The following is a 10328-nucleotide window of genomic DNA, read 5'->3' on the forward strand; positions in this document are numbered from 1 at the left end:
AGAGCATACCACCTGAAGGCTGAAGCTGGCAGAGGAGCTATGCTCACCATACCATCTGAGGATGTGATATCTGTGTATGCTTGGCTGTATTCGGTACACTTACTTGACTGTGGTACTTTAAACCTTTGCCAGTGCTGATGCGAAATTATTCAGCTTTTATAGTTTCTGCCTTCATGCTACTCTAAGACTTCCTGTATTTCTCTGGCAACATTGCAGAAATGCATATTTAACTTAAGCCCTTGCAGTATTCTTGTTGATCTATTGTGGAGATGACTTCATGGGTTTACAAGCTTATCACCTAAAAGGTGGGAGGAAGGGTTTAGTAAAAAATAAATTCACTGTTTTAAAAAATACATATTTTATGGTTAATAAATGTGCTGAGAAATGCAAAAGACACATGACAATACATCCTGACTGATATTTTCTCCAATCTTGAAGATGCTTACTAAATGTAAATGAGGTTCACGCTGCTAAAGAGTATTAATTATGAAACAAAAACCCACTTCCAGCACGGATGTAATGCGAGTATGTTAATGCTTAGAATGCTTTGCCTGTTAGTTAAGAGCATAGTTGGACTAATCGCATTATTTATTGCTGACTATAGGTTAATTTGTCAGTTATCTGTAACTAAAACCTATATTTAAATAGTCGTCTCATCTGTTTTTTGGCTTATTTCTGTGGAATACAGAAATAGAGCACTGGTGGGTCACCAGATCATTAGAGTGAGTGGTCTGCAGACACATAATAAATACTACTTCCTATTATATTTCCAATAAAAGGTTTAATTACTGTAGTATATTGTGGCACATAAGAAGTTTGGAAGGTTGAATGCAGTAGACTGATCTAAAAGAAACCACATATTCCATTTACTACATGCTAGAGATATATCAAGAAGTTAATGTTCCTTAGTGGATAGTTCTCCAAAAATTGGTCTCCTGTGCTAAGATTAATCAAAATCCCACTTAAGCTTTGTTCTGGACCATTACACCATGGGGAAGTGCTTTATCCTAGCATTAAGTTCAACAGGAACTACTAACATAAGGCATTTCAGAGGGTAAATCCACTAACAGAAGAAAGTTATAGCTTATTTTATAGAAAATTACTCTACAGAAATTTTCTATACATTTTCTATAGAAAATAGATAAAAAGTCTATTTATTATTTATAACAGATAGAGCCTAGACTAACATTTATTAGAATAACAAGCAAAGCCTAGCACTTACTGCCAACTGAAAGAAACCGAAGTAATACATCTTTCAACTCTTCTGTGATTCTAAATAAATTACTGTTCTGGATTTCTGAGTATTTGTGAAAGCTGTTCACTTCCAAACTGACCAAGACCTTTTGTTTCTATTTAGGATTTTGTTATGGGTCTCTCAATTTTACTCCGAGGGACTGTACAGGAGAAACTGAACTGGGCTTTCAATTTGTATGATATAAATAAGGATGGATATATAACTAAAGAGGTAAAGTCTACTTTTTACACTAATCACTGAAATGACATAAGGTTTTGTATATTAATCCTGCCTTCAAAGAAAAATGGTTTCAGAAGAACTCTTGTCAAAATTATGAAATTAGTAGTAGAATAATGTATCTTCCCGACAGACTAAACATGTTAAAAATTAACTAATTTTCTAATTTAAAAAGCATATATGAAAATAGAACACAGAAAACCATCCTAAAATTGTAAGAGTCCAGAATTCTTAAGGTACAGAAACATTTGGCATCAACTTATATGTATTTGAACATACAGTCACTTTGGAATAAAGTAGGTTGATAGGATATTTGAACAAAAAAATGTAAGTGGTCCTTAATGGTTTCTCATTTTTTGAATCTATTCCTAAAAATTTCTACCTGTTACAAAACATACATAAAAAGATTTCTAAATGCTTTATTTTGCAAGGATATAAACACAGACCTAAATTATATTTGGTCCCTAAAGCAGGACCAAAAACGCGGTCCAAAAAAAAGATACCAAAATAAATAATTTTTCAAAATTAGCTCCTTATATACATAAAGATTAATTTTGAATTTTTAGAAAGACACTTTATGATTATTATAGAAAGGCCATCTATAGAATAGTTTCTTGGCAAACTGATAGATAAGTCATGTTTATACTCGTTCTTGTAGTTTTCACAGGGCACACTTCATTAACAATATTCAAAGCTTTTGATAAAAAAGAGGCCTCTGTGTGTGTATGTGCGGAGGCGGGGGGGGGGGGGAGTGTGTGTGCGTCTTGCATGTGTTTTCTCTCTAGAAAACTGAGGTGAAAGAAGGTGATGTTTTTTGACTATTCCACTGCTGTTACAGAACTTTTTTTCCTGTTTATTTTTATTTAATAGGTCTCAGGAGATTCTCTCCGCAGTCAAAGTATTTTTACATATGCTAAATCATTTAGGATCAGAAACATACATCTGCATTCATTTAACAAGTTTATCTTTTTAATTTCATTTACACAAACTATGAAAGCTGATTTAATATGCTTAGAACTTCTAAGGTAGCATGCAGTTCATTCTTGAAGCTGTTCAATCACAGAGTTAGAGGCACAGTCTCAAAATTTTATTCTAAAATGCAAATGTCAAAAATCATGTACCTACCCTATGTCAAAGTAATAGCTACAATGCACCTTACATGACACAGACATATTTTCTTCTCTTCAGGAAATGCTTGATATCATGAAAGCAATATATGATATGATGGGGAAATGCACTTATCCCATTCTCAAGGAGGACGCACCTAGACAACATGTGGAAACATTTTTCCAGGTGGGTCAGATAGGAAACCAAAAGGAATGTTCTGTTACCACATATAGAAAGGTTTTCATTGTTGTAACAGTTTTGCATATTGTTCTTGTTATCCATTTTCTTCTGTGTGCTTCAATCCCGAGTCACTTGTTTCTCTGACCTGCTCATTACTCCTTGCCTTTCCAGCTATAGGCTCCTTAAGCAGCTTATATCACTTACTGCTTCTTTACAGTACTTTGGCTTGGTTGTTCCTTAAGCTGACGAATAACTGTGGGGAGGGGGAAAAAAAAGGATTTTATGTAGGATTTCAGGAAGATAAACAAATATGCTTATTCTTTCTGAACAGAAAATGGACAAAAACCAAGATGGAGTAGTTACCATAGATGAATTCATTGAGAGCTGCCAAAAAGTAAGTACCTAGTGATAAGTACTCAACCCATAGTTACTCGCATCAGCTGGCTAAAGATGTCATAGCACTACATGGTTGATTTTTGGAGTGAGAATGATGGTAATCCTAACACAACGGATTATATTTTCCCAAGGTACAATATGTGTATGATGTGCATCATTACACAAAAACACTAAACAATGTGAATAAATTAATGACTTGCATCTGTAGAATAGATGTTATACACAAGCTGTTCATTGATTATAATTAGAATACTGTGTCTGCATCCTCTGTCTCTTTGAATAAAACTGCATTTTGTTTGTAGATAACAGTAAACAGTTTCTTTACATTCAGCTAAATATTTATTTCTATCTTCTGCCTATGCTGGAGAACATATTCCTGTTACAATTGGCACAGATTTACACTAAAAATAACATTATTTGAAAATTTACCATCTATTGGGGTGTTCCTCAAACTGTGAGTCATGACCTAAGGCCACGAGGTCTTAAAAACGGAAGACTGCAAGGAGCTTCCAAAGTGTTGGATGGCAGGAATTAACAACAAGCAAGTTTTTTTTCAAGGCAGAGGAGTAAGAACTGACTGCAATTATTAGTTGCAAGTGTTTACACTACCCAGGTGGCTGCTAATTTCCTTCAACTGCTGAAAGCAACTCATTGCCTCTTGAGCCAGGAAGGAGAATAAACTACTACAGCAAGAATTACAGCTAGTTTTCACTCCTCTGACCTTCAGGAACTGCCTTGCCCTGAGACCAGGAGATGACATGAGGAAAGATAAGTTGAATTTTCAAAAGTTTAAGAAACAATGGTTAATTTTTCAATTAAAAGAAATGTAAGGGAAAGAAACAGGACATAGTACAAAGTAGCGATGATACGTCTTTGGTGTGATAAGAGATTTTTTAACATACTGTAAGGTGTCACATCAGATCTAGTGATAAGACAAGCTTTGGGTCAATTATATTATGCAAGTTGATGAGGCAAAATAAAGCCAACACTATTTGTTACAGTGAGAAATATAATGAACTGTAGTTTTCAGTTGATATGTCACCCTTGTCTAGGCTGACTCTGATTAATATGAAGCTGACAGAGATCAGCAGTCGACTATGTATATTGCTTCTTACCTCCTATAGAAAAGAGCAGTAGACAAGAGATAGGAAAGAACAGGACTAGCAGGGTAAATTCACCTAGTCAGTGTCAGATTTCCAACCATCCCGAATATGGAAAGCTGAACTGGACCTTGAAAAGATTCCCTGGAAGTGGTCTATTTTTATGTGCCTCTATAGTTATTCCTTAGGATTGCCCTCATGATTTAAAAGCAAGATACAGAGACATCATAGCAACATAATAAATGATTCTTTGATCAGTTTTGATACACTGACTTTTGGGTATGAAAGAAAGAAAATGGCTGTTGTAACTAACTGTGGCTGTTCTGTATAACCTTCACAATGGGTATGGGGAGATGTCTTATATGTCAGCAGTGCTCTATTGCACTGACCATGGCTCTGGTTTGTCATTCTCATTCAACATGAACGAATTCATTGGATCTGCTAAAGCTGAGCAATCACCAGAAACAGAGATGACATTCATGTCTCTGTTTTCCCAGCTGAGGTCTTCAGAGTTCTGGGAATTAAATGAAAGATTAATCTGGATACAACAGCAATGATGGTGATGGGCAGAGCAATTAATTTACGAGAAAATTAGTACCTTTAATAAGGAATTCTCTCTTCTCCTTTTCCAGTGTGATTAACAGTTTCTGATTTGTTAGAAGATTTCTCATTTGCCTCTTCTAAGTATTCAGAATATATGCGAGAGTGATGCCCTCTAAATTTCTACTTGACAAAGATACCCTTCTCTCCTCTTAGTGGACAGATCACCTTGCCACTTACTTGCTTTACCTTCACTTGCTCTTAACTTCAAAAATGGCAGTATTTTTTGAAACAAAAACTATTTTGCTGCCTAAATATTTTGTCTCTCTTTCTACTAAGCTCTGTTCTGACAGTAAGATTTCTGAGCAGCAAAGTGCATAATTCATGTTTATATCTCGATTCAGTTTCAGAACCCAGATTTGGGTTTAGGATTCAACCTGAGGCTTTTAAGAAATGTGATCCATAAGGTGCACGCTGTTAATGTGGCTTCAGCCTTTTCAGGATTATGATTCTCACGAAGGATGCAGTAGCCTTTTCCTTTTTAAAACATAGCCTTAGGAAAACCTTTTTCTAATATCCTACCAGGTACAAGACTGATCTAAAAAGATAACATTCAGGTTCCATTCTTTTCTCAGCTTGTAGGAGTTCACATTCAAATATGTCATCTTCCATGAGTATTTAACAATGCTTAAAGTAAAAATGAAGTGATCCTTCCGGTAGTATATTTGCCTTTCTTTTAAGCCTGCCTTATGTTTTCATAGGCTGTTTGTGTGTCTTTATGTTATGACACACAGTGGATGACACTATTGATCTTCAGTCAGTATCTCTTTTCCAAGCTGCGCAGTTCTCATTTATTTAAGTTTTCCTCCTAGGGAAACCATTCTGCACCTTTAATCATCCTTGGCACACTCTCAGTATCATTGCTAGTTCCACTATTAACTTTTTTTGGAGATACTCGTGAGGATTCAGTTATTCAGGACATGGGCACAGTATGCATGCTGCTCCCTGCTTTGACAGCTGTGGTGCTTCCTTCCTTTATGGACCCTCCTTTGGCATTAAGGCTGAGATTAGAGCAAATTTGCTTAAAACCTTCCCTGCCAATCTGCATGATATATGACATCAGACCTTAGAACGGAAACACCTATTCATGAATATGGCAGCCAGCGTCAGAGCCGCGTCTGATGAACTTAAATATATTCTAAAGATGTACAGAGGATATGTTCGCCAGCCCCTAACTTATAGGCCATGCTAGATTCAAAACAGTGCCAGGAGACAAGCACTACAAACAAACAAACAAAAAAACCACCAACCAAACAAAAAGCCTTCAGCCCAGTGCTAAAGCTGAGATCCCCTCCAGTCTGAATATTATGATACACTAAAAGCTTGCTCTGTCAGGAAATGTCTATGAGATCCTGCTATTTGAATGCTTTCTTATGTAAATCTTGCCAGCCTCTGAGAACTGTCATCCCTCTATTTGGCTTCAGAAGTCAGGTTAGTGGGTCTTAGAAGTGCATCCTGTTCATTGTTTCATGATAATTAAGGCTAAAGCCTCTTGGCCAAGGTGGCATGCTTACTTTAAGGCTGGGGGCGGGGGGAACGCAGAAGCATTTTTCTAGTGGTTGGGTTAAGTACCTGTCTTTGCCCGTGGCCTATATAAATGAGGCCAGGAAAGGTGTTTCTGTCTCCTTGCTGTATGTTGGATGGGTATTGTGTGTGACACGATTCCTCTGCTCGCCCCCGTCTCTTACAACCCCCCACATACCGCTGTGCTTGAATGCCAGCCTGCCTTCCAGACCAAGTGTCTCCCTGCTCTCGGGGAGGAGGAAAGGGGGCTATCTGGCCCAAGGTTTGCCCAACTGAGTCTCAGAGAGTGGATGCTATCTGTCCTGCTTTGTTACCTGTAGGTTACCAAGTAACAGGCACAGGTCTGGGGAAATAGTAGGGTATGTGGCTAGCTCAAGGCCTAGACCCTACTCAGTCCTTACTTGCCTTTCACTGTCTCCTTTCGCTGTTTGGTGCTGATGGAAAAGGGCCTGACTCAGGTATTGCCTCTTACCTACAGCAGCACCATGAGGAAAAGAGGCAAAGTAGTAGGACATTCCTGGTGCATAAGTAAGTGAATATCAGGGTGAATGACTAAAAGGTACTTCTGACAAAAAAGTTAATGACAAAAAAGCTTCTGCGATAAGATGTTTTCTGCAGGGGAAAAAACTGTTCCATACACAGTGCTGATGGATTTGGGCTAGTCTGAATATAGCAAAGAAGGTATATCAGCCTTCAGTTGGGGGGGGGGGGGGAAGTAACCCTCCCCCCACCTCCAAAACTGGCTTGAAGTTAGGCCAGAAGTTCACTTATCTGGGTTTTGTGCCTCATATGTAATATGCAAACATCTCATAACTTCTTGAGTTAGACATCATTAAGCAAGCCTATTATGAAAAATCATTTAGAAAAATTTACTAAAAAAAAAGAGGCAGATAAGATACAGATCTCTCAGAATTCTTTCTTAAGTGTAAATTAAGCTTTTGCCTTTGAAGATGAAGCAACTGATACTGAAAGCCACTGTGTTCCAAATATTATGACAAGTTTATGTTTGCTTGAGAAGACTCTTCCCATTTAACTAAAGATTGGGCATTTCTGTTTAGAAACAGCAAACTTGAGATAAGCAGAGCTGATATTAGAAAACTGCTAGTTTTGTTAGTGATGAGATATATATATATATATATATATATATACTGGAAAATGGGTAGGAAGTGTCAAAACACTGTTTCGAAATGCAGTACATGCTGTTTGCGTTGCATGTTTGCTGAACGTAGTTGGCAATGTATAGATAAAAACTTGTAAATAATTAACTGACACTGCAGTCAGAGTTGCCTTGTAGTCTGTTCACCTCGTAAGTCACAGTCTATCATCACCTTGAGGAAAAGTGCAAGTTTACTTTCAGTATCACCTAATGGAATAGTTGGCTCAAAACTGTCACTATCTATGCCATGTATCTTAAGGAGTAGTTAGAATTTTGGGCTTTTATACTTCAAAGAATAGTTCAGGAAAAGTTGTGGTTAAGAAGTTGAGAGGGCTTACATAGATCAGAGGAAATCTATGCAGCTGTTTCAGCAACAGAAACATTTGCCTCCAAAAATGATATAAACTCTTCTTCCCTGTAAAATAAATGAAATCGACATGTAAAGAGCCAAAAAAAAAAAAAAGTGTAAGCTTGGCAAAGCCTTAATGAAGTAGTCTAGGCTAGTCCTTGCTACTAAAAGCAAGGAGAGGGTCGACATCTACATCACTAGTGCCAGCAGTTTGTCTTAGGCACTTGCCAGTTTTCTGCAGTACATAGCTAATTTTTGATTCCAGTTAAACTACACATTTTAACCTTGCATCAATCAGTGATCTGCAAAGGTATACTGATTTTTCGAAACAATGCACTGGAATTTTAATTTTCAATAATTTAGTTCAGTAAATTTCCCACGTGAATTACTTGAGCATTAATCTATATAATTATTTTCTTTTGAAATCAGATATGGGTTTGATAAGTTTATCCACACAAAATAGCGTGCAGATCACTTACTTTTTACAGCATGTCTTGTGATGACAGATGGAATCAAAGTTAATTGAAATCAAGAAATTTATTCAGAGTTGTCACTTTCTAGAAAGCAAATCAGTAGCTAGACTGAACAGTGAATTACTTAATTGTGAGTTAATATTGATTATGTGTGACTGAAACATTAATGACAGGAAGTTATCTAGGCCTTCTGTACAGTAGTGGAGAATACTATGTGATAATCTATGAAGTATTTTTTTTCTTCTACACTTGTTTCATGAAACTTACCAAAATACGCTATCCAAGTCAGTCTTAGTTATCTACTAGAATTAAAGGTAACTTCATTAATCCTTCAAGAAAGTACTAAGTGGTGTGCAGTCAAATTAAAAAGGAGGATCATTACAGTGGAGATCAGCAATTGCTAAACGAGCATGCAATTTGCTCTTGAAAGTAACCGTACCAAAGTGTCACTGTGCATTGGCTACTACAAGCAAACTTTGTCTTCTATACAGTGAAAGGTAGATATTATAAGACTTCTTTTTTCCTAACCACTGTGCTGAGTTATTTACTGAGAGGAACAGCCATACACAGTGATGCTTCAGTAAACATTATGCAGAACTTTGAAGCAGGTTTTGTTACCATCCAATGCAAAGCAATTGGAAAGCAGAAATAGCATTAGAAAGCAGTCACTTTCAGGGTGAACACAAAGAAAATCTAAGCTGAGGAGCCAGAGTGTTGCAGTCTTATCTGGGGAATTAACTGATTCTTTAATTTATACAAAGATGTATGCTTAAACCTACTGTATTTTAAAACTGTCCCTTCTTACTTGATAGGATGCTCCAGAAAGGTAAAAAGGCTTTCATATACTGAAATACTATATAATTTCATACTATGAAATACATAGTATACTGTATACTATGTAACAATTCGCGATTCACACCTCAGATAAAACAACCATTCCTTGTGTATTTATTGTCTACATAATATTTTGTTATACTGGATATAAACTTATAATCTCCAAAATACTGCACTTAATTTTCTTAACTCTCTAATGCATTCTTGACAGATTTGTTTTTCGTTTAATTAACACCTACAACTATCTATTTAAGTGTAGAACAATTAATGCCCTTTTTCCTCTAACAGTTTCTCCACCCAAGCTGAAAAAACAGACGTTGTCATTAATTACAGTACAGTTAGTTAGTTCTACCCAATTTCACTATAGATATCTGCCAGCTACATTTCTAATGGCATATGATTTTTATTTTATTTTTTTCAGGATGAGAATATAATGCGCTCCATGCAGCTCTTTGAAAATGTGATTTAACGAAGACATTAGCTCAGCAACTAACAGACAAATAAGAGCTATTCTGCAGCATTACCTAAAAGATGAATTTTCCATGTTTATCATAAATAAAATTACTCAGCTTTACACTGAGAGATGTATTATGCAAATAAGCCTTTTTTATTATGAAGTTCCCCTCCAAAAAAATTTCCAGTTGTTAAAATTATATAATTTATCACTTCAGCAGTGGCTACGTGGTTAAGAAGGTTGTTATAAAAATGTCAGATTTCTACTCCAAAGCCAGACAAAATAGGACCTGACATTATACAGCTTTATTATCATTCCAACCCCTAGATAAAATAGATACCATCACAAGACTAAAAACTGCTAGTTTTGCTACTCATTTGTACTGGATTCAGCTCCAGGTGTTTGACTCTATTTCTTAAATGTTAGCTTCTAATTTATACAGAAGCATTACCATGTATTTTATTTTCACATTTGTATGGTGTAGTCCTCACTTTTTTGAATACTTTGAGTTAAAGTGCTATAATCAATGTGCAATGCACATCTTCCTGCAATGGCCTTCCACCTTTGACTTGCTTCTCTCCTCTTAAAAAAAAAAAAAAAAAAAAGTTATGAGAGCAAGAACCATTTTATAACAAAGAATAGAAAAAAAAACTGACATAGGTAGATTCACTGCCTAACAAACGC

General features: G+C 36.2%; 1 protein-coding gene across 7 annotated transcripts in view; it reads left to right on the plus strand.

Annotated features, from left to right (window-relative positions):
- Positions 1 to 10131, plus strand: part of KCNIP4 (potassium voltage-gated channel interacting protein 4) — a 434674-nt gene extending 424543 nt beyond the window's left edge. For all 7 annotated transcript variants that reach the window (XM_068943280.1, XM_068943281.1, XM_009673308.2 and 4 more), the window contains 4 exons: positions 1358 to 1465; positions 2660 to 2764; positions 3090 to 3152; positions 9612 to 10131. In XM_068943280.1, coding sequence (XP_068799381.1) covers positions 1358 to 1465; positions 2660 to 2764; positions 3090 to 3152; positions 9612 to 9659 — 324 coding nt within the window. In that variant the 3' untranslated portion in view covers positions 9660 to 10131. The remainder of the gene's footprint in view (positions 1 to 1357; positions 1466 to 2659; positions 2765 to 3089; positions 3153 to 9611) is intronic.
- The last annotated feature ends 197 nt before the right edge of the window (positions 10132 to 10328 follow it).

This window comes from Struthio camelus, chromosome 4, assembly GCF_040807025.1.
Source record: "Struthio camelus isolate bStrCam1 chromosome 4, bStrCam1.hap1, whole genome shotgun sequence".
In the NCBI taxonomy this organism is placed as follows: Eukaryota; Metazoa; Chordata; class Aves; order Struthioniformes; family Struthionidae; genus Struthio; species Struthio camelus.